Raw genomic sequence first — 23,878 nt, forward strand, 5'->3', positions numbered from 1 at the left:
ATGACACACGGCCAGAGTGGCGAGCCTCCCCACGTTAGATCACGGATTCCCCCATCCAGATATGCGGAAGAATCACCAGGGACGCACTAATGACAACAAGGGCAAATTCCTAGGGCGGACCCTAAGGGTCGGTTTCAGCCTGTCCGGGGAGGGGAGTCCAAAGGACCTTCATCTTCAGCATATCCAGTCCACAGCTTTGGGAAGCTCCTCAGCTTGGAGACGCCTATTTTAAGGAGGACAGAACGGTCTAGCGGACAGCCTCATAGGCGGCCGGCACAGGATGGCCCCGCCTAACCCAGGTGTTGCCTGGCCCCGCCCCCGGCCCACCCAGCGGACCAACACTGCAGGCTGGAGGCTCGGAGCCCCACCCCGCCCAGAAGAACCGGAGACACCGGCCCGTGGGGCTCCCAAGTCGCGCGAGAACTCGCCCGGAAGTGTCAGAGCCTTTTCTAATACTATCGACAACAGAGAGGAAGTTCCGCAAGGCAGCAGCGCGCAGACGCGACACGCCAGCCTCGCACCACCGCGCCTTAAATGCGCAGGCGCGCCAGCTGCTCTCTTTTCTGCTCTTCCTTCTGCCTGTCTCCAGACGTCAGCGGCTGTTGGGTCCTATGTCGCGCCGGGCCCTCCGGAGGCTGAGGGGGGAACAGCGCGGCCAGGAGCCCCTCGGGCCTGGCGCCCTGCAGTTTGTCCTTCATGATGACGATGATGTGGAAGAAGAATGCCCAAAGCGGGGTCCAGGTGGCCGGCGCCCCCGGGGCGCAGGGAAGGAGGGAGTCCGAGTCAACAACCGGTTCGAGCTGGTGAGACGTGAGGCTACCTGGGGTGGGGGCAGCAGGTGGGGGCGGTGTGCGAGGCGGGCCCGTGACGTCACGGGGCGGAGCGACGAGGGTCTGGGCTGCAGTGGGGAGGGCGGGGCGAAAGAAGTGGGCGGTGACCTGAGGCCAGGGGGCGGAGCTACGTTGGGTTTGTGCCGCGGTGAGGGGAGGGGCCATAGCGTTCAGGGGTTGGGTAAGTAGGGTCCAGGCTGCCGCGGGGAGGGCAGGGCCTGTCATGGGGGCGGGACCGCGGTGTGGTGGGCGGGGCATCACTCCCATAGACTCGGGGCTCCAACTCTGATTTCAGGGTTAAGTATTTCCTCCGCGGTGCCGTCGCAGGGCCTTCGCAAATGTTCTCACAACCCAGGACTCTGTGCCTCTCCCTTGCTCGTCGCTTCATCTCCCACAGCAGGTGCCAGGCACCGAGGAATAACGCCCCCACCCTGGGTTCTCCAAAGCTCTGGCTTCAGACTGTAATTTTATTTTTTTTCTTTTGGCTGCGTGGCTAGTGATATCTTAGTTCCCTGACCAGGAGTGAACCTGGGCACTTGGCACTGAGAGCTTAGAATCCTAACCACTGGACTGCCAGGGAAAACCCAACTGGGTCTGTAATTTTGCATGTGCTGGTTCTGGCTCCGCCGACTCCCCTGTGTAGCAGGTAGCATGTCTGCTTCCTGTGCCCAGCACACACCTGGGGCTCCACACTACTGCCAAGCGATTGGAGGAGTAGCAGTAGGTCTGAAGATCTGGGAGAAAACACCTTTCTCCTGGTCTGGCTCCCAACTTCACAGGAAGGTGGCACGTTAGGACCCATCCCAAGACAATGGGGAGTGTAGGCTGCCCATCCCACACAGGAAGTTTGGTTTAATGGTTGTCCATGTCTCTCTAAGGTGAGAAAGCCTCACTCCAGTTTCTGCTGGGGGTGGCATGAAATCTGTCTTCAAAATCTCTGGATTCTCTGTCCACCTCTTCTGAGCCTCCCCACACCCTTGTTTCTTGTCATTTCTTTCTTTATAACTTTTTATTATGGAAGATTTCCAACATATGCAAAAACAGAGTGTTACAAGTAACCTTCATGTTTCCCCTACCAAGCTTCCCTGGCTCCCCACACACAGCCACATCTGGTTGTATTACCCCAAGGCTGTCATCAAATCATTTATCCCTAAATTTTGCAGTTACTTTTGACTTGTCCCAAAACCCTCAGGGCTTCTTTCCATCCCACTTGTTCACAATCTGAAATGGGTTTGTGCTGGAGTTGGCCATTTTCACGGATCTTCTGTCAGGGTAATTTCTCCTTATTCTGACATCCTCCAGGTTTAGTCTTTTTTTTTTTTTTTTTAAGTCAAACAATAATAAGTTATTTAGAGAACATTCACACATCCCAGGCACTCGTGTGATGTTGTGTGCCTTACTGTTTGCCCAGGTCATGTTGTCCCCATTGTACAAATAAGGTAGTAAGTGACACCCACTGTGTAAATCCAGGCTTGATGACTTACAGTTGTACTCTTAACCATGCCCTGGTATTTGTCTCTGAGGCATAGTTAGTGTCCCTTCTGAAGAAGAATGGCAAGTAGAATGGAAAGATGGATGGTAGGGCAGGGTATGTGGGATAAATGGGGGAAAAGGCAGGTTCTTCTCTGTGTGAACAGAGGGAAAGGATGCTTATGTGGAGCCCCATGAACTCAGGTCAGGGGACCAGTGGCTGCACCTGTCTGTCTGTGCTGTGTGTGTTCCCTTGTGCTTTCCGGTAGGACACTGATGTGGCCGGCACAGACCTCCATTGTGGTCTTTGGATTCACACCTCACCTCCCATCGTCCCCTTTAGATGTTCTGCAGACATCTCAGACTTGGTGTGTCCAAGCTTCAGCTGTCTTCTGCCTCCTCCAGCCCTCCCTGACTGTTGAGGGAGCTCCACTCTCCTGTCACTAAGGCCAGCAGCCTGGAAGCACCCATGACCTTTGTCTCTCACACACCACATGCAGAGCCTGGTAAGGCCTGGACGGCTCCAGGCGCAGCGCCTGTGGGGTGGCCATCACTTCCGCCTGAATCATTCTGACCACTCCTGCTCACCCTCTTGTCCTCTGCAGCCTGTCTGGACGCAGTAGCCACAGGGATCCTGTCAGGTCCACGTCTGCTGTCAACCCTGCTTCCTTAATAGCCCCCGAGGGCCTGGGTCATGTTGCTCATCTGCTGGAGCCACAGGCCAGAAACACAGATCTCCCGCTAACCCCTCTGCCTGGGGATGCTGTTCCCCCTCTGTTCCCCCATCGCACACTTCTCAGGCTTTGCTCAGATGTTGCCTTCTGAGTCTTGCTCATCCTTCCCAATTTAAAATTACACCCCACTCCCACTCCCGTCCCCGTTCTTCTGGTCTTTGTCCTTTTCCCATGGAGGTTTATCACAGAGGAAACCAGCCAAGTTACCTCCATGTTCTTTTTATCTTGTGCTGCTTGCCTCCCTCTGCCTTGTGAGAATGGAGACTTCATTGTTCCCCAGTGTGTCCCCACCCCTGGAGTGGCATCTGCCCCCATGGGTGTGCAGGGAGGTTCTCTGAGGCCAGCCTGTGAGAGCCTGCACCTAGCTTTGCAGTCAGAAGGACCCAGATTTGCATCATGGCTCCACCTGTCCTTACCTGTGAGAACTCAGACGACATTCGTAACATATGTGAACGTATGTGTCAGTTCCCCTGCTTCCTGCCCCATGGGGTTGTCACAAGGGATCAGTGAACTCCATGCCAGGCACACAGCACTCAGCAGATGTTGGTATTAAATGATGTTACCGACCAAGAAAGGGTGTAATAGGACTTAAGTGGTTCCCCCACCATCCCTGCGAGTGGGAAGATCTCTAGGGTGTCAGTGACTGGGGCTGTCCTCTTTTCTGGCTCTTGGCTGAGTTTCCTTGGCCTTAGATTAGAAATCATCTGTCCTACCTCATTCCGAGTGGTTTTTGAAAATCCATTTTATTGAAATATAATTTATATGATAAACATGCCTGTTTTGAGGGTATAGTTTGAATTTTGCAGCATAACGTACTGCACAACTGTTAAATAGTGTTGTGAAATAGAACTTACTAGTGTTTTGGGGTCAGGGACCACTTTGACAATCTGATTAAAACTACAGAAACTTTTGAAAACTGTCAGGTTTTACTCTAGACCATTGAAAAGTTTTAGCAAGAAGACCATTTTGTTCCAGAGAATTGCATGAGTCTGTCTCTCTGTTTTCATGTACAATGCAGTAACCGGTCTCTGAAAGAAACCTCAATTATAAAGGAAATCTAAAATTATGTAATTAAATAAAAACAAACTTCTTTCAAAATAAGCTTCATTGTTCAGGTTGCTATTGTTTGAGTGGAGTAAGAACTTGACGTTGTTCAGTGACCGCCGACTTGCCAGTATGTGTCATCTTCGTCTTTGATGTCCAGTTCAGGAGCAAAGCACCTGGCTTCATATTCACAAATGTGTTTAATATCAGGTGGCGTTAGAACCTCAATAGCTGTTTTCACTGGTCAAGGGCACATTTGGATGAGGATTACCATAGTTTTCTAAGATTCTTCGTGTTAACGTCATGTCACATCAATTGTTTTATCCTTAAGTCTGTGAGAAAACCTTAGCAGAGATGACCTCACTGATGCCAGTGTCTACCTACAGTAGACAGTAGATGAGGCTTTGTACTCATTAACTACACACCATAGGAGTACTCTGTCAGTATTGCAGAGATTTAATGTTTTCTCTCTTTAAATGGGAAAAAGAACTAAAATGAAAGGCTTTTTGTTTTTTCAGCCTGCAGGATCTTAGTTCCCTGATCAGTGATCAAACCCAGGCCCCTGCAGTGAAAGCACAGAACCCTAACCACTGGACTGCCAGGAATTCCCCAAAAGGCTTATTTTTGTAGAGCCAAAAATAATCTCTCAATAAACCATGCAGTGCATTAATAGAAAGAAAAGTAAGGTTTCTACTTTAGCCCTGGCAGAATAACCGGTACTGAAGTAGCCCTCTTGCCCTAAACAACTGTAAGACCAGCAGAATACTGAACTAATCGTGTTTAGACATTAGACAACAAACGTTGCAGGTCTCAGGTCCCCGAGTCCCCTGTGCCAGCTTTCTGCTTGGAGACACTCTCCAGAGATGAGCACAGGGAGGCTGTCCCAGCAGACCATGGTGCTCTCGGTGAGTCGGGGGGTGAGGGCTAGACTAGATTTGGGGTCTGCAGAGGTGGCTTGAGTTAAGGGAGAGGGAGCTGGAAAGAGGGAGTTCTAGAAGCCTGCTTGGAGTCTTGGGCTCGATACCTGGCTGTTTGGGCATAGAACAGCCAGTGGAGGAGGGACAACACCAGAGATTGACCACCACTTGAGTTCATGGGCTTGGGAAGGCATTCAGCTCTGACCAGCCAGAGCAGAGAGGCCGCATAGAGAAGCCTGGTGACGAGTGGAGGCTTCCGAAAGGCCTTGCCGTAGGAGTAGGGCACAGTCACCCTCCGGTGAAGAATGCCCTATGCCCATCCTAAGATAGCCTAAAGATAAAGTTTGGAGGAATTGTGCTAATCTGCAAGAAAACTTACTGCCTGCCTAAATAAATATCAACACTCTGTTAAGGAAAACTATAAAATCCAGTCACTCGGCAGTGTCACATCATGACAATCAGTGCCCACTAAAAAATTACAAACACATGAAGAAGCAGGAAGATGTGATTTGTAATCAGGAGAAAAAGCATTCAGTAGAAACAACATGCTGATGACAGATGGTAAAATCATATACAAGCCTAAGACAAGATATAAATATGTTCAAGGATTTAAAGGAAATCATGAACATAATGAGGGAAAAAATAGAGGATCTCATTATAGAAGTAGAAACTATAAAAGGGCAAATTCCAGATGGGAAAATATTTACTATCTGGAATGAATAACTCAATGGTCTGAGTAGCAGATTAGATAATTGAGAAGAAAAGATCAGTGATCTTGAACTAAGGGCAAAAAAAACCACCCAACGATCCAGAAAGGGGGAGCGTGGTGGGAAAAATTAGTACTTTGTAGAGCAGTATCAGGTTGTTTAATGTCTGTAATTGGAGGAGCAGAACGGGAGGGGTTCTGCAGAAAAAGCCATCAATGAAATTGTGGTATAAAGTCTCAAATTTGACACAGAAGAAAGCCCCATAGATCCAAAATGTTCAACAGACTCCAAGTGGGATACAATTTAGCAGCAGTTTAAATCATAATTGCTGAAAACCCATGGTGAAGAAAAGTCATAAAAGACCCTGGAGGTAAGAGACAGGTTGTCTATAGGAAAGCAATTACTGACCCACTCTGGCTCAGAGTGGGTCAGCATCCTTAAAGTGCATTCTATGTCCAGTGAAATGTTTATCACAAATGATTGTGAAATAAAAATATTTTCATAAGCACAAAAGCTGAGAAAAATGATTGCCATAAGGCCTACACTAAAAGAAATGTTAAAGAAAACTTCATTTTGAGGGTAAATGATACCAACTGGTAATGTGGATGTATGTGGCAGAGTGAGGAGTGCTGGATATGGTACATATTATGGTAAGTACACAATGTTTTTTAGTGTTAAAATTTCTCTTAAAAGCAATTGACTGTTTGCCTCTTCTTACTCTGTATTTACCTAATGGGGTTTTGATATTCTTTTATTTTCCTTTCTGTGAATGTTGTCATGAAGTTCTTTGTGCATTGAGCATGAGGACATGGGTTCGCTTCCTGGTCTAGGAAGATGCCACACGCCGAGGGCCATGTAAGCCCGGGTACCACAACTGCAGAAGCTCACTCGCTGTGGAGCCCATTCTCCACAACAAGAGAAGCCCCAGCAATGAGAAGCTCAAGCACCATAAGTAGAGAAAGCCCACATGCAGCAATGAAGAGCCGGCGCAGCCAAAAGTAAATCTTTTAGAAAAAGAATGAGACAACCCTCAGAAGCCGTACACTGTGGGACTAGACACAAGAAGACACTGGCCTGTGGGTGCAGCGTGCTGGGACAGGCAAAGTCATAGTGGTGAAAAGCCTAGGACTCGGCCGCCTGAGCCGTGGCCCGTGTTGCTGGGGTCATGGAAGGGCCTTGTCTCTTGACCAGAGTTTGGGTCACACACCTCCTCCAAAACTTGTCCTGTACATTCATTTCAAGAGTTTTAGTAAAAAGCTTCCTACCCCCAACAGAGATCCAGCCTCTCCCGCATCCTCACTATTAGTGTGCTTTGCACCCTGTCTTACTGTGGATCCCAGAGTGCACACCGGCAGTGAACAAGAGCCTCTGGAAGTTGGCATCCATTTGGGACCTTGAAGCTGATGACCAACCCGGAGGCTCCTGGATGGCGAGTCAGACACGTCAGGGTGCTGGACAGAGGTGCCGGGTGGCACCGGCCAGTGTGGGTAGCAGTGAAGCTGCCGATGTGCTGAGCCCTTGTGTCCTGCGTGCACAGTCAGAGGTTTTCTTTCCAGGGAAGTTGATCTTGGCATGCTTGTTATTAATTGAAATTTCTCAAAACTTTCTCAGAGCTTCCAAAGGGGGCTCAAAAATGAGAGTTTGTTTGAAGGAAGTGAGCAGGACTTAAAAGAGAACCAGTCCCTAACTTCCCGGAGGTGCAGAATCCTAGACAAAGTGTGCGGGCTGTTCCTCCAGGACCCCCGCCACAGAGAAGAAACATCACAAGACCCTGCCTGTACTTCCTCCCTTTGCGGCGCTGGTGTGGGGAGCAGCCCCCCGCCCCTGCCACTCCCCGTTTCCAGTTGTTACAGAAGAGCTGTGAATTTGAGGGACCGGCAAGCCATCACACAGCCTCACACTTTGTCCCTGCCCCATGGGAACCTCTACTGCTGAAGACAGGAAACCAGGGCACCCATACAGGCGTATGTCCCTCTCTGAGACCTTCTGTGGGATCCCGGGCCTGCGGGAGCAGGCAGTGCATGGTCGCTGAGGACGTCATCCCAGTTTTGTTTTGAAATCATCTTAGGGCTCTGGGGTTAGAGTGGATTTTATTTTTTATTTTTTGAGCTTTATGTTTTTTGGATGTTCTGAATCGAATGTGGTTTCATTTCTCTACTTTTGGACCTCAGCAAAGCAGCGTGGGCCCCTCAGATCTGACTCATGGAGCCTGGTGGTTGCTGCTGCGTTGCCTCTGGCTTGCTGGTTCGTTTACTGGCCAGAGGGCCAGAACTTGTCCCATGACTTGTCCTCCGCCCCTCTCGAGCGTGAGGGTGTGCGTCTTCCGGGACCTACCATCCATCCAGATTTGGGTCCCTGAGGTTTGCTTGCATGCGTGTGTGTGGCTTATCCCTGTTCACCACCAACTGAGGTCCCATCCTTAACTCGTGTGTGTCGCCCACCTTCTCCCCAGCGCTGGTCCTGTCTGCCGGTGTAGACTGGCTAACTGGAGTCCAGGCGAGAAAAGGGAGCAGTGAGGCATTAGCTGAGCAATATGTTTGCAAACCGTCGCTCTGGAGTGGTGCTCGGAGGGGGAGCACTTGTCACTGCTCAGCACAGATGATGTGGCCTCATGGCGCCCTTGCGTTCCCTGGGGACCCTAGACAGGTGATGTTCATGGTCCTCCCCTTTGCCACTTCAGTGACCTGACATGCACCCACCACCCCAAGACACATGTGTCTCAGATTCACCTTTGTAATTGGTGACTAGGATGCAGCCCTAACACCCTTGCTTCCCCATCTATGTTTCCAGATAAACATCGAGGACCTTGATGAGGCACCCGGGGTGAACGGGGAGAGAACGGACTGTCTGCTTGTGGACGCCGTGGTGTCAGGGAACAAGAGGAGGGCCCAGAGCAGGCACTCAGAGTCCACCAGGGGCGGCGACGCGGCAGACACAGCGGTTCCCTCAGAGCAGGTGCGGCCCACCCTCCATCCCGCTGCTGTGCTCTGTGACTTGCCCGGCTCCCTGGATTGCCTTGGGAGCCATGATCAGACTCTCATGGACTCCTCGAGACTCGTGGTGGCTGGGAAAGGGCCACAAGTAGGGGCCTCTAGGCACGTCTCCCTGGCACAGGGCCTGCCTCCCACTTTCTGGGTGTGTTGTTTGCCACTGGGTGGATGCTCCTTGAAGAAACAAATAGGTTAGGTTAGGGTTGGATGAGAAGGGGTCCCCATAGGAGGCCCCTCATCATTCACCTGGTAAGTGCTGACTGCAGGCCCATCTGTGCCCTCCAGGGACCTCTGGTGCAGCTGGGCACCACTGGTCTTGGGGTGTTGGGGGGCTTCCTTGAGGACCTTTGAACGGATGGAAGGAGGTGGCCAGGTGAAGGCACAAGAGATCTTGAGGCAGGGGGCCTGCAAGTGGGAGGGGCCGGCTGACCGCGGTGGGGAGTGGCTGACTGGGTGAGGCATGGCAGCAGAGGGCAGGCAGGTGTATGGTCCAGAGCCCATGAGTTGTCAGGGACACCTCAGAAAGGTGGGGTGAGACCAGAGTCAGGGAGCCTGGAGGAGGGTCAGCTGCTGGAGAGAAGTGGGTGTGTTCCTAGGGGATCCAGAAGGCAGGCTGCTGCCATCTTCCCCTCAGCTGACTGCCCCTCCCCCCAGCTAGTTCTTGGGTTTAAGATGTTCTCGCCTCTCTCCATTGAGTGAAATGTGCTTCTTTTGTTAGTCCAATGCCTGTAGCAAACTCCGCAAGAAGAAAAGAAAACAGAAAAATAAGAAAAACGCAGGAGAAACCTCGGTATGTACAGCTGGCAGATTTCCTCTCTGTTCTTTTCTGTTTCTTGAGGTGGTGTTGAAAACAGGCCAGTGTTACTTGATATTTTGTTGACTATTCAGAGATTGGGGAAATGAGCGAACTTGTTCACTTAGATCCCAGAGGCTTGGAGCCGTCTGTGCTGTCCATTTTCTGGCAAACATCTGAAATAGCGCAGACACTGAGTCCCTTCCCGGTCCGGGGTTCTGACTGCCCATCTTACGACACACCTCTCCTTTTTCCTCACTGTTCCTGCAATACATGGTGTTCGGAGTGGACTGTCTTTCAGGAAGGAGACACGATATAATACTTGCTTTTAGTGAAAGTAGATTTTGCCACTGATGCTCCGTTGGTGTGTGTGTCATTTGGGACTCTCAGCAGAATGGCCTGGAGGACATTGACCGCATCCTGGAGAGGATCGAGGACGCCAGCGGTGCCAGCCGCCCAGGCCCGCCCCCCCTGAGCACCAAGAAGCATGTCCTATATGTGGAGCACAGGTGCGGCCGCGCGGGGGAGCAGCGGGCATGGGCGGTGCTGACCCAGCAGGACCTTTCTCTAGCTCTGTGTGCCTGGGAATATTCCGAGTGTATGACCTCCTCTGCTCCTGTCCCTACCACCGACCATGGCCTCCTTCCTTCCTAAGGCAGGGAAGACCCCTCGGTTTCATGCCCAGCGAGTGGTGGCCAGCGTGGCCATGGGCTGTGTGGTTGTAGAGAACGTCAGCAGGCAGGAGAGCGATTTTCCCTGTTGGGTTCTCATGTGACTTTCTAATATTCCCAGGATTGATGTCAGAGCACTCATCTTCATTCTTCTCTCTAAAATTTTCAATTCTCTAGACACTTGAATCCAGACACAGAGCTGAAAAGATATTTTGGTGCCAGAGCTGTTCTCGGGGAGCAGAGGTAAGGCCACCGCTGTGTTCTCACTGAAGGGGGTGGGGAGGGGCTTTAGAGCCACAGTGACAAGCGGAGTCCCAGGGCCTGAGGGGAGTTGGGGAGAAGTCGTGCGGCCTTGCCGGTGGGAGCCAGGCTCTGTCCCTCACCGCTGCTGCCCACCAGGGTCCTAATTTTACAAAGCCTTGAAATCTCAGCCAGGTGCATTTTTGCTTTGCAGTCGAGAGCAACTCTAACCTGGAGTTCGGGTTCTGACAGAAATCTGATCTTTGTGAAGTGGGTTCTGTGGCCAAGGCCGTGTTTTCAAGGCCATGGGAGTGCCCAGAGCGCTGCGATCCCGGGCTCCTGTGGGAGGGGCTGTTCTGCCCCGTGCTCCCTTGCAGGCCCAGCCCCAACTGAGGCAATTTTCCCTTAGCCCAGGCTTTATCTTTTCTTTTTTTTTTTTCTTTTTTAAAAGAATTTATTTTAATTGGAGGCTAATTACTTTGCAGTATTGTAGTGGTTTTTGCCATACACTGACATGAATCAGCCATGGGTGTACATGTGTTCCCCATCTTGAGCCCCCCTCCCACCTCCCTCCCCATCCCATCCCTCTGGGTCATCCCAGCGCACCAGCCCTGAGTACCCTAGGCTTTATCTTTTCAAGTGCATGTTTCTGATTGTAGGACTCAACGCTTCTATGAAAAACAGCTGCTTACTCCAGCAGCTCCAGGCCGGCTGTCTGCTGTGCATCCTGGGCCCGCAGGTCCTGCTGTCTTTCATGTGCCTGGTTTGCATGGCTGAGCTCTGGGCACCGTATAACAGGGCACGGGTGCTGGGGTGTATTTGACTGTAGCCCCTGCTGGCACTTGGCGTGGGGGTGCCACCCATTGCCCTCTTTAGAGTTGAACCCCTGCCCCCAATCTGGGTGTGGCTTCCTGCTCAGATCCATGGGAGGCGTGGGAGGCTTTAAAGACTGTTGTGATAACAAGGTGAAAAATAGTCATGTGTTGAGATTTGTTGCTTTGGTTTTTCTTGGCCTGGTTGCTCACCATGAGGGATCTTGGTTCCCCAGCCAGGGATCGAACCCATAACCCCTTCAGTGGAAGCACGGAATCTGAGCCATTGAGTTTCTCATTGTGTTTTCTTTATAATTTGCTTTTGTTTTTGGTGTTCAGTTATTCAGGACACAGGGGTCTCTGACTTTGTCTTCTTTTTTGGAGTATTAAGGAAGAACGTTTTTAGCTCAAAATGTTGTCTTTTTCACCTGGGCTCCCCTGGGCTCGACCTTCCACCCTGCTTCCTCGCGTCCTCTGTTGGCCATCTGCCCGGTCGTTCTGTACCGCATCTTTACACGCTTGCCTGATCGTATTTCTGTGCAAATTACAGTTGTTAGTATACTAGTATTTAATAGCTCTGCATTTATGTTTTCAGTGGTAAATTGTACTTTTTATCCCATTTACTCCTTTGAACACTTAAGTCCTGTGTATAGGCTCCCCTGAGAAGCTGTGGTTTCTCCTGGGCCCCAGGCCCCACGCGTCTCTGGCCATCTTGGGACCTCCTGGTGCCCTGTGCGCCTCACCTTCTCTGCTGCTGGTGTCTGCTCCCCTCCTTGGCACACCACCTCCCAGGGCAGCCTCTCCCGCCTGGCAGCCCCCTGCAGGGTTGGACCCTCCCTTGGATTCCTAGATGGGACAGTTCTGAGCATCTGGTTAATGCTCTTTTGTACACCTTACCAGTCACCCAGAACCATCCCACATTTCAGTTTACTCCAGGTTTTGACCGCTGTTTTCTTAAGAGTTGTGTTTTCTCCTGTATTTTTTACTTTTTTTTTGGAGTAAGTGGGATTTTAAAAAACTTATTTGGCCGCGTTGGGTCTTAGTTGTGACATGTAAGGTCTTCGTTGTGGAATGTTGGATCTTTGGTTGTGGCCCATGGGCTCCAGAACGGGGAAGCTCAGCAGTTGTGACATGCAGGCCTGGTTGTCCTGCGACATGTGGGATCTTAGCTCCCCGACCAGGGATCAGACGCATCCCCTGCGTTTGAAGGGGAAGACGGATCCTGAACCACTGGACCACCAGGGAAGTCCCAGTTTTTTACTTCTTTGTTGGAAGAAGGGCCATACTTTTTCATCCCATTCCTCACCCAATCCAGATTCTTACTCATTTTTTTTTCTTGATGAAATAATTCAAATAATCAAAGAATTATATAGAGAAATATAGACGAGTCCACTAGGCCACTGCTGCTCAGTTCCGTCATAGAGGAGAAAGCCTTTGGTGTAACCATGGCTGAGGGGAGGGGCTGGCGCCTGCAGCAGAGAACACCAGAGAACACCGTCCTTTAAGAGGTTGGGGGAGGGCTAGGGGAGGGAGCCGGGCCACGGCCCACTCGTGCTCGTGTTTGTGTGGCTGGCTTTCTTTCTCCAGAAGTGCGCTGGTGTTCGGGCACTGATGCCCCATCCCTCTGGGGTTTGTTGGTGGACCCTATTCAGCGGGTTGTCATCCAGGGAGGCTAGCGCATCTGCAACTCGTTGCAGGCTCCCTCTCTCCTTGTCGTCTTCACGTTAGGTTCCACCTTGTGCTGCTTTTTTTACCTTTCCTGCTGTTTCACTAGCCTGAGTTTCTTGTTTTTCTTACCTCTACGTGTGTGGTTTGGTTGCTCGGATCACAGTCTGCAGTCCCACCCGGCAGCCTGATGGCTGTTGTCCACTTTATATGCTGTCCTTGCCCGCCGAAGTAAAGCCATGACCTGTCCATGCTCCCCAGGCCGCGGCAGAGGCAGCGCGTGTACCCCAAGTGCACATGGCTGAGCACCCCGAAGAGCACGTGGCCCCGGTACACCAAACCAGGTGAGCGAGGGAGGCGGCCAGGCTCTGTGTGTGCACGTGCTGCCAGGGGCTCCAGCATCTGGACTCAGACCCCACCGCTGTCTGTCTTCTCAGCCGTGTGGTAATCCGCTTTGCTCCACCTTCTCCCTTTGTGCTGCGGGTCCTGCCGCACAGGAACCAGCAAGTTCATTCTTTAGCTGTGGTGTTCTGTGTTCGGTTGCAAACTCACAAGTGTACAGAATTCATAGAACAGCCGCAGAGCAGAAAGGTTTGGATGTGGAGCAGTGCCCTGCTGGGGGCTTGGCTGTGTGGCGTGACAGATGGGGGCGCCCTGGGGCCTGGGGTGCCCTGCAAGGCCCCTTGTGCCCAGTGAGGGCCTGGTGGGCGCCTCGTCCCCCTGGCCCTTCCCTCCCACGCTCGCAACAGCGGCCCCTGAGTGCAGGCAGAGGACACAGTGCCACGGGGTCCTGTTGGGCTGGAGTAGACTTTGTCAGAGACTGTGGCTAAGGGCATCCCCCGACCCTGACAGGTCTCACGAAGGTGCTGAAAGAAATGAAGTTGTCAGGCTTCTCAGACCCTGGACCTGGCATCCAGCGTCATTGTAGGAGCAGAGGGTGTCATGAGTTAGCAGTCCCTGTCGCCTTGGGGGTGGCATCTGGATTCTGACTTTAAGCAAACCATGTCCAGGGCTGACCAGGTTGGGGGGTTGGGGCGGGCTCTGCATGTCCCCCTGTTGTCCACCTTCCTCGGGGGAGAAAGGGTAGAAGGGGCGTCGGAGGTGTGGCCTGAGCCACGGGCAGTCGGCTCTGGGTGTCCTGACGTGGGCAACCCCCACCCCAGGTCTGTCGATGCGGCTGTTGGAATCCAGGAAAGGCCGCTCGGCCTTCGCCTTTGAACACAGCGAGGAGTACCAACAGACGCAGCACAAGTTCCTGGCCGCTGTCGAGTCCATGGAGCCCAATAACATTGTGGTGCGTTGGTACCCTGGTGTGGTCCTGGGGGCATCCGGAGGCCCGGGGCCTGCCTGGGTGTCATCTCGTCAGCACGCATCTTCCCTCCCCCATAGGTCCTGCTCCAGTCAAGCCCCTACCACGTGGACTCGCTCCTGCAGCTCAGCGACGCATGCCGCTTTCAGGAGGACCAGGAGACAGCACGCGACCTTGTGGGTAAGGCCGGCCAGCAGCCAGCGCCTGCCTGCATATAGGCGGGGACACTCTGTAAATACAGCTTTATGGACCTAGTGTACACACAGCTGTTCAGCCACGCCCCTGCTGATTCTGGGTCATTCCCATGGGATGTCAAAGGACCTTGACCATCAGCCGTCACCTCCCCTCCCCCGCCCCAGCAACCACCAGTCCACCCTCTGTCTTTGGACTGTCCTGTGAATGGAATCTCGACCTGTGTGTCTTGGCCTGGCTTCTTTGATTTATCACGATGTCCTCAGGGTTGACCTGTGTGAGCCCTGTGTCAGCATTTCATCCCTTCATTCATTCTCCCACCCTGGCTCCCGGGAGTTGGCCCCTGGGGGCATCTGGGTTTCTTGAGGGGTGTGGCCCCTGGGGGCATCTGAGTTTCTTGAGGGGTGTGGCCAAGTCACGACTCCCTTTTGCGTGTGACTGACGCCCGCTGTGTGTTGGCCGGCAGAGCGTGCGCTGTACAGCATGGAGTGTGCCTTCCACCCCTTGTTCAGCCTCACCAGTGGGACCTGCCGGCTGGACTACCGCAGGCCTGAGAACAGGTGAACCAACTGCCTGGGTGTTTGTGGGCCTCTGTGTTCCCTTGCAGGGGTCATAGGCATCACGACGTGAGGGCTGGACAGTCTATGGGGGCACCACTGGGATCCTCGGGTATCTCACTGTGTCTAAAGCTTGGACGCAGGAGGGCTGGGCCCAGGGATGGACAGGACCGGCCGGCCTGGGGTTGACACTTGTGCGCAATAGGACGGAAACCATCAGCCATTTCACCACGTGGGACCTGCAGTTGTACTTCCTCTTGTGTCTGGGCTCAGGACCCTCTGGAAAGCCTATGGTCAGGCGTGCGTGCTGGCACTGGGAGTGCAGTCATCATGTCCACGTGTGGTGGTTGGTCACGTGCGCATGTGGGACCCTCTTCCTGCAGATGCCCCTCCCCCGAGCCCCCACTCAGCAGCGCAGCCTCCCTCCTAGGCCTCCGCCTCAGGGCCCTGCACACGTGGACAGGCTCCACAGCCCAGGCTCCCTCTCCACCCTCCTGTCGTGTCCCACGTGGGCTGTGTCCCCCGAGCTGGGGGCTGTGCTGGGCCCCAGGGCACCGGGCCAGTCCTGAACTTTCTCTATTGCATTTAATTGTACAAGCTCTCTCCAGTGAAACTCTTTAGTTCTTTGAAATGCTGAAAACACTGATGTTCCTGGCATTAGCAGGCATTAACAGGACAGTGGTGACAGCTGAAATTGGAGGATAAATTAAGATGATGATTAGTTGGAGGTGTTAAGTCTCTTCCCTTAAACAAGAGTTATTTTTAAGAGAAAGCCCAAGAAGATGGAGGTCTCCACTAACACATCAGCTTGGTTTTCTGTCCGTGCTCCCACATGTGACTGCAGACAACAAGCAGAGTCACCTTCTCTGCAGACAGGACCCTGGCGAACGTTGGCGCTGATTAGGCCACACGGGATATGCCAGCGCAGCCCGCGGGCAGAGGGTGGACGCGGCGTCGGACGAGGCGCCGAGCAACGTGCGGTGCGGCCTGCTGCCGCGCTCGTTCACGAGGAACTGTCTTGGGTCTAGGAGCTTCTACCTGGCCCTCTACAAGCAGATGAGCTTCCTGGAGAAGCGGGGCTGCCCACGCACGGCGCTGGAGTACTGCAAGCTCATCCTCAGGTAGGGCTGCCGCTGCTCCCCAGCCTGGGGCTGCAGCCCGTGGCGTCCGCGCTGGCCCACTCTGGGTTTTGTCTCCCTCTGCCTGCCCTGCTCACCATGCTGCCTCCCCCTGGAAGCCTGGAGCCGGACGAGGACCCCCTGTGCATGCTGCTGCTGATCGACCACCTGGCCTTACGAGCACGGAGCTACGAGTACTTGATCCGCCTGTTCGAAGAGTGGGAGGTGGGTGTGCACACAGGCCAGGCGGGGTGGGGCCTCCAGGGAGGCTCTGGGGCAGACCCTAGTGCTCCTGCCTCTCTGCCTCGCCACCTGCTTACAGGTGAGTGCAAGTGCAGAGGAGGCCTGGGGGAGGGGACGGCCACGGACCCCTGGACACGTTGGTGCCAGAGGGGTCTGAGACTGGGCAGGAGTGAGGACACCAGCAGCCCCACTGATGGCCTTCAGGGTGGCTTCACATGCAAGCGTTGCTGTGTTAGGTGCGCTAGGTTGCATGTAAGGTATTAGCATCAATTTCACCCGTTTTCTTTTAATTTGCTGCTAGAAACTGTATACTGATGGTGTGCTCCTGTTGGGTGGTGCTGTCTCGGGGGACACCTCCAGTCAGGAGTGGGTAGAGGCAGGAGGTGACAGCCGTTGCTGCTCTTTGAACTTCCTCATAGCACACGCCGGTGTATAATTGAAGGCTAACTACATGGATCCCTTTGAACTCTGGGTCTGTGGTGTAGTTGGGCGAGGATCCCCACCCATGGGGTCTAGTTTACACAAGTTCCTGAGGTCACAGGAACACAGCTGCAGGGGCTGCCTCTGAATGTTTGGGGTGAGACCGTGGCTTCATCCTCACAGAGCATCATACATCGTATGTGTTCTGCCCTGTGCCCGTGGGCAGGGCGGTGAGGGCCGGGCGTCAGCAGCCGTGGAGGTGGGGGGCGATTCCACTGCCCAGATGACCCTGAGCCTTGGGAAGATGGGCATCCGGCCTTTCCTCGCTCACCCGGCCTGCCTCTGTCCCCACACCTGGGTGCTTTTATTTGCCTTTCTGCACAGAGGAAGGGACAGCTTGCCCATGCAAGCCTTGTGCCCGTGAGTATCGCCTTGAAGCCCCAAACTTCTCCTTCCCTTTGTAGGCCCATCGGAACCTGTCCCAGCTCCCAAACTTTGCCTTCTCTGTGCCGCTGGCCTATTTCCTGCTGAGCCAACAGGCAGACCTCTCCGAGCAGGAGATGAGCTCCGCGAGGGAGGAGGCCTGTGTCCGGATCCAGCAGGCGCTCACCATGTTCCCCGGAGGTGAGTGTGCCCTGCAGCTCTAGGCATGAGTGGGTCCCGTGCTGGCCCAGCTCCCGATGATGCATCTGAAAGCCAGCTGTGCTCTCAGAGCATCTCTGGGGCTTAGGGCGTCTTCAGATATTAACAGTTCTAGCAGAACTTGTCACCTGAAGTGTACGCTTCCAGGGAGAGGGCACTAGGCTGGGTGTGACGGGAAGCATGGTGTCTGTCCTTGTCCTGAGGACCCCATTCTCACTGGTGAGGAGCTCGGGGTCGGGGTTGCCCTGGTTCTCTCTGATGACCTGCCAGTTTCCATGGGCCCCTGAAGTCTGGCTGTGTGGATGGGAAGAGGGCCCGCCGCCCCATCAGGCCCTGGTGGCATTGCGGTCCTGTTCTGTGTGTAGTTCCCAAGGGGCTCCCTCCCCGGTATGAGCCTGCCTGCGGGTGGCCTGGTTGCTCAGGGCCTCCTGCTCGTCTCGATCTGGCTCCATCCACGCATGGGGCTGCCTGGCTGGGTCTGAGGGGAGCTGACCTTGCCCCATTGAGACCCCTGCACAGGGAGGTCACTTGCTTCATGGGGAAGCCCCATAGGGCAGGTGGGCAGCTGTAGTGTTGCCCGCCCCAGGGAGAGCGCTGGGGGAGGGTCTCTGATGACAGCGTCCAGCACACGTGCTCGGGAGTCTTGGGTGAGCCTCCTCGGCCTCAGCCCCTCAGGGTGCTGCCCTGCTCCCCCACAGTGCTCATGCCCCTGCTCGAGTACTGCAGTGTGCGCCCCGACGCCACCGTGGCCACGCACCACTTCTTCGGACCCGACGCCGAAATCAGGTACAGACTGGAGGTGCCTGGGGCCTGGGGAGCGACCACCTGGGTGTCAGCCTGGGGCCACTGCAGCGTGTCTGCTGGGCGAGCATAGTGTTGCTGTAGCTGTGCATGTGGTCCAGATGCCTGTGTTGCCACCTGCTGCCTTTTAAAATTTCTCATAATAAATGAAGAAAAACCTGTGACGGGAGCCAGGCACCTCAAGGCTGGTCAGTACACCAAGGGGGGTCCTCAGGTCTGTGTCTATAGGTGCACACTTTCTCCAAGTGTTTATGTTGTCATTGGGGAACTTGTTCTTAGTAAGGGTGCTCGCTGCACAGAAGGAAATGCCTGGGTGCCCCGCCCTGGGAGCCGCATCCCGGGACAACAGCCCCCTCGGGGCAGCCTCCTTCTGCTCCAGGTTGCCAACAGCCTGGGACCCCCAGAGCACCAGTGGGCCCGTGGAGCCAGCCCACAGGGTCTCACAGTCCCCACTGCCCACAGCCAGCCGCCCGCCCTGAGCCAGCTGGTGAGCCTGTACCTGGGGAGGTCACACTTCCTCTGGAAGGAGCCGGCCACCATGAGCTGGCTGGAGGAGAATGTGCACAAGGTTCTACAGGCGGTGGATGCCGGGGACCCTGCCGTGGAGGCATGTGAGAGCAGGTGAGCTGGGGTGTGGGAGCAGGCAGTGCGGAGGGCCGGCCTGTCTCGCGGGGCCGCGGCCTCCTGCAGTGCCACCCTCATCTCCCGGCCCCAGGCGCAAGGTGCTGTACCAGCGGGCGCCCAGGAACATCCACCGGCATGTGGTCCTGTCTGAGATCAAGGAGGCCGTGGCCGCCCTGCCGCCGGTAAGGAGCGTGCTGACCACAGGCTCTGTCCCTCCAGCAGCTCTGCCCCCAGGTCATGGTCCATGCAGAGCCCCCTGAGAGGCAGAGCCATGCCTGCAGCTTCCGTGATCTTACGGGGTGCAGAGTGGTGACCCGGCAGCTCAGGGCCCACGGCCTGTAGCCAGCAGCCCTGACATTTGGGGGGAGTCACAGCACCTGTGAGCGGAGGCCCTGTGATCCCCACACATGTGCTTGTCCCGGGTTCACCCCGATCCTCAGAGCAGACAGGCTGAGTGTCCTGGTGGAGGAAGCCCCCCGCCCCAGACTTCCCCGACAGGGAATGCAGCCCACTCCCAGCAGAAATATCTGGTCCAGAGTCGAGTCAGTTGAAAGCAGCCCATGCTCTTTGTCCCTTCCCGTAGGATGTGACCACACAGTCTGTGTTGGGCTTCGACCCTCTGCCCCCACTGGACACCATCTACTCCTACGTCAGACCAGAGAGGTACTTCTTGCTTTGCTCCTGGGCTTGCACTGCTCCGAGGTCAGTGCTGGGGCTCGGAGGGTCTCGGAAAAGAGTCAGCCTCTGCTGGCCGTGTGTTTTCACATATCTGTCCACCCAAGGGCGTTTCTCTGTCAGGTTCTGGAGCAGGTGGTGGATACAGTGGGACATGGGTATTGAATCCAGGAGTAAACGTAATCAGAACTGGTGTAAGAACCTGGAGGAGACAGCTGTGAGCCTGGGTTGTCAGGAGCATCTGGTTTCCCGTGGGAGCTTCAGCCCGTGCAGGGCCCCAGGGACAAGCGTCCAGCACAGCCAGAGGCTGGGAAGGAGGCCCCGAGGCCCAATTGTCCAGGCTGCTCCAGAATCGTGTCGGAGACGGCCTTTTTTCCCTTTCCTTATGGACTTTAGCACTGAGTGAGTAAGTGCTTCACTTCACGCAGAGCCCACCTCACAGTCCCCAGCCTAGGAGACTCAGACAGACTTTCTCACGCACAGGGCTCAAGTGGAGGTATTTTCTAGAGCCAGGTATTTTTTTCCTCCGTTGAAGTATAAAACAGAGTACACGTTCATAAATACAGTCCACAGTTAAATTGTCAGTGGATTAAGATGAAAATTATTAATGATGAGTATCAGAAGGCTCAAAGCCCAGCTGGCATGTGGGGTGTGGTCCCACTAAGGACAGTTGGGGGCCATCCTGGCTCCAGGCGCCCAGAAAGTGCAGGAGGCCCCCGAGATGCACTTGCTAACATCGTCTCTCACTGCACAACTCGGAGGGAAGGACGCTTGGAAACACAGCTTTTCTCAAGATGCAGTGGGGCTCGGCTGCAGTGGCCCTGCTTTCCACTCTGCTCAACCAGCCTCGTTCCAGAGGGCCAAGCCTGCTCTAGATCCCCTTCCCGCTCAGGCCCCAGCCTCCATGGGGGCTGCCCTCCCAGCCTACCAGGCCTTTCTGACCATCCTGACTCCCTCCTGCAGGCTCAGCCCCGTCAGCCACGGAAACACCATTGCCCTCTTCTTCCGCTCACTGCTGCCCAACTACACCGTGGAGGTATGTGGTGTCAGCCCACGGGGCGCCAGCCTGAGACCGGGTGTTGGGCCTGGGGGCCCGGCTCAGACGAGTCTCATTTCCACAGGGGGAGCGACCGGAGGACGGGGGGCCCGGGGGTCTGCACCGTGACCAGGGCCTGAACAGACTGATGCTGGCCGTGCGGGACATGATGGCTAACTTCCACTTCCACGACCTGGAGGTGCTGCCCGAGGAGCACCCTGAGGGCGACGGGGAGTGGGACTGAGTCCAGCGGGGTGCACGCCCCAGCGCTGCACAGTTGTGCTCCGGGTTCTGTTCTGGTCGGATCGGCCAGGTCGCCGCCTGCTCTGCTCTTCTATAAACTACGTGGGTTGCACTCTGCCGCGTGAACTCTTCTTTCCCAGGGCTGCAGTCGCCGCCCCCAGCTCCCCTCACGGGCAGGACCTCGCTGCCACTGCCCTGCTGCCCCGGGGCATCACAGGGCCAGAGTCCACGCTGGCTTCAGGGGACGCGGGTGGGTGTGGAAGCCGAGAGATATGTCTTGGGAAGATTGCTCATCCTGGCAGCTCTGGGGAGTGAACGAGGCAGAGACTAGGGGGCACTTGATCTGGGGGCAAATGGACTGAGGGGTGGAGAGGGCGAAGACCAAGATGCTTCATCCAGGTTGCGTCCTAGCACTCGAGTGACAGCTCAGAACCACACGGGCTGCCCGTGACTGAGGACGCTGTGTGGTGGTGCAAGGATCCAGGCCACTGAGGTTGAGTCCCACTGGGTACTCTTGTCTACTGAGCACCCTCCCGGCCCTGACCTCTGCCCACAGAGGCTGCCTGTGTGCTCCAGGGCAGCAACTGGGCCCCAGGTCAGTGTGGCAACAGGTGTGACCTAGTCGTCTCCCATCAACAGCCACCCAAGTCTGTTCCATCGCCCATCTTCCAGGAAGTCCAAGGCATCCTAGTGATGTGAGCTCACCCTCCAGCCATTCCCAGGTGAGGGGCACCTGAACACCTGGCAAGGACAGCGCCCTTCAGACATGATGCTGTGAGCTAAACTTCCCACCATCCACACCTAGCTCCAGAGACCAGGCCTGCCCTGGAGCCACATGGCCCCCACCAATGTGGCCTGTGATAGACTTTGCCCAGTAACACAGTCTGCTGGAGATCTTCTGGGAAGGGACTTGCTCTCTGAAAATGACAGGCAAGCAAGGAGAGCTTGGTGCCCTGCTTCTTTCAACTTTAAATACATTTAGGTGGGGCTGTGATGTATGGAGCTACAGCAGCCATCTTGCAACCAGCAGTCCAACTTTACGATGAAGAGCCAGGGTCCTGGGATAGTGAAGCAGAGGCTGGGCCCAGGCCTGCTGCCCACACAGTGCTTAGCCATGCTGCTCTGGCTGCTAGAGTTAGACAGCCAGGGCCCTTACATCTAGACATCTGTGCTATAAAGTCTCACCTGACCACTGAGACCTTGTGTTGCTCATGGATTGCTGTTGTACTCTTTCCTACCAAGTCACACCACACCTCAGGTCTTCAGCACGAGCACCAAAGAAGGGGCACAAAAGCCCCTCCCTTCCCCAAGTTCAAAAGAAAATAGTTCTTGAACCAAGACCCTATGACTCCACTCCGGGCCAGGCCTTGCTGAGCTCTCCTTGCGGGGCGGGGTGGGGAGTGGGGGTGCGGCAGCACATTCCCCTTGGCTGCCCTCGGGTGACCCCTTGAAGGTGGGCCGCTGTGGTGTGATGCTGCATGCAGGCGCCCCTCAGCTCTGCAGGCAGAGGCTCCTCAGGCTCCGGCTCCCAGGAGCTCCCTCATGGGACGAGCCTCTGTGTGCCTGGCCCTCTTCTGGTTCTGGGGTTCCCACTCAGCCTCCACATGCGCTTGGCACATGGTCTCACGTGGTGTGTCCTCTGGGGGTGGCCATGCCCCCCACCCCGCCTGTCTCCCCTCACTCGTTTACTCCCGGGGGCAGAGGCGGACAGGCTGCAGGGCTAGCTGTGGGTTCGCATGGATGGTTCCCAGGACCGTGACCAATCGCAGCTTGGCGGTCCTGCTGTCCCCTGCCTGCGGGTGAGCACCAGATGGGGAGTCGCGAGGCCTCCCCAGGAAGAGGGCTGTGGCTCCTGGCAAAGGCAGCCCAGTTCTCACGCCCTTTGAAGTCTCAGGCTGGGTGACTGGGGGCTGGAGAGGCGCAGGCAGCTCAAAGGCCTCATTTACGGGGCAGCAATGACATGGAAGCTGGAGGCAGGACGCCACTCACCCAGTGGCCTTGGTTGGTACCTGGGGAGTCCTAGGCTTGCATGGCCGGTTCAGGGCCGAGATCCCAGCACAGGCCTTGCCATGGCTCTTGTGTGGTCCTCTTCTGGGACCCTTTTCTCCTTTGGGGGCTGTCCACCAGGGGGGCACCCCGTGCCTGGTTCTTCTACACGGGGGTGTGAGTCTCGTGCCCAGCCAGGAATAGGCAAACAGTCCACCAGCAGGTAAAAGGGTTTCCCTGAATCTACCAAAGCTGAAAGTGTGGCTCTGACCAGGTGGTGTCACCCAGCAGCAATGTTTGTTACAAAATAGGAGCCGCCCAGATGCCCACCTGGCCAGTGCCTTGCTGACCACTGAGTGCAGCCAAGAGAGTATCTCAGTGCTGAGTGAGGAAGGGCCCTGAGTCCTATGGATCAGGTTCTAAAATGGCAAAAACGATGGTCAGGGAGTGGCTGCTGGGCAGGAGGCGCCCCGGAGAGTCTGGTGTGGTCATGTTAGGTTGACTGATTATGGAGTGCTGCAGTCCTGAGGGTGCTGGGTGCGGCATGCACCAACCTGCATGTTTATAACCTGTGTACTGTCTCTCACATACCATGAGCTTCAATAAACAGCACCGACAGAGCCACAAAGGAGAGGGCCATGTGAGTCCCGGAAAGGGAAGGGAGGAGGGCACGGGGCAGGTGCGGGCCTTGGCCGTCTGGCAGAGGAGGAGAGACCCTGACAGACCAGCGCCGGTAGCATACCAGCCCCACTGGCCCACCTCTGACTCCCCCACCACCCCCGGTGGGGCCGGCCTGTATACCCCGCCCTCCTCCTAGGAGGGTTTGTCGTCAGCACCACGCACTCCTCAGTGAGAAAGTGCTGGGGGGCTGGCACGCGGCTGCAGACAAAGGTTTGTCCTTGAAGTGGTTGCTGGCTCTGGGACGGCTGTGGTGACCTTTCACAGAGGAAATGGGGGCTGTTAGGGAAGGACTGGCAGTACCCACCCCTCCGCCCCCGCACCCCAGGGAGAAGCCACAGTGTGGTGAAGGGGCTGGGAGTCCTTGGGCGGGGTTGCCCTTAGCCAGCCTTTAACATGAGTCGGGAGGGAGGGTGGCTAGGGCCAGGGTGGGGGTTCCTGAGGCAAGATTGGACGGCTTCAGGGAGGAGGTAATGGTTTT

At 55.3% G+C, this 23,878-nt stretch overlaps 1 protein-coding gene and 1 long non-coding RNA gene across 3 annotated transcripts; both read left to right on the top strand.

The window, feature by feature from the left end:
* The first annotated feature begins 488 nt into the window (after positions 1–488).
* Positions 489–20,845, top strand: TCF25 (transcription factor 25). Of its 2 annotated transcripts, none has more exons than XM_025268562.2 (18): positions 489–803; positions 8,493–8,657; positions 9,411–9,482; positions 9,879–9,994; positions 10,334–10,399; positions 13,135–13,217; positions 14,037–14,167; positions 14,263–14,362; positions 14,841–14,934; positions 15,960–16,052; positions 16,169–16,274; positions 17,177–17,336; positions 18,053–18,140; positions 18,618–18,776; positions 18,871–18,961; positions 19,363–19,442; positions 20,418–20,490; positions 20,576–20,845. In XM_025268562.2, the coding sequence occupies exons 1-18, from the start codon at positions 612–614 to the stop codon at positions 20,732–20,734; spliced, it is 2,028 nt and encodes a 675-aa protein (XP_025124347.1). In that variant the 5' UTR covers positions 489–611; the 3' UTR covers positions 20,735–20,845. The 2 variants fall into 2 exon arrangements, with proteins under 2 accessions (XP_025124347.1, XP_025124346.1); XM_025268561.2 differs by having other exon boundaries at positions 490–803; positions 9,876–9,994.
* On the top strand, positions 816–4,135 carry LOC112580225. The gene is made up of 2 exons (XR_003104515.3): positions 816–2,806; positions 2,906–4,135. It is a non-coding gene; the product is annotated as an uncharacterized LOC112580225 (long non-coding RNA).
* Positions 20,846–23,878: the final 3,033 nt, after the last annotated feature.

This window comes from Bubalus bubalis, chromosome 18 (assembly GCF_019923935.1).
Source record: "Bubalus bubalis isolate 160015118507 breed Murrah chromosome 18, NDDB_SH_1, whole genome shotgun sequence".
Lineage (NCBI taxonomy): Eukaryota > Metazoa > Chordata > Mammalia > Artiodactyla > Bovidae > Bubalus > Bubalus bubalis.

Coding starts and splice junctions, on each gene's coding strand:
- TCF25 (XM_025268561.2), top strand. CDS start 612: ATGTCGCGCCGGGCCCTCCGGAGGCTGAGGGGGGAACAGCGCGGCCAG. Junction 804..8,492: donor TCAACAACCGGTTCGAGCTG/GTGAGACGTGAG, acceptor CTATGTTTCCAG/ATAAACATCGAGGACCTTGA. Junction 17,337..18,052: donor GCTCACCATGTTCCCCGGAG/GTGAGTGTGCCC, acceptor GCTCCCCCACAG/TGCTCATGCCCCTGCTCGAG.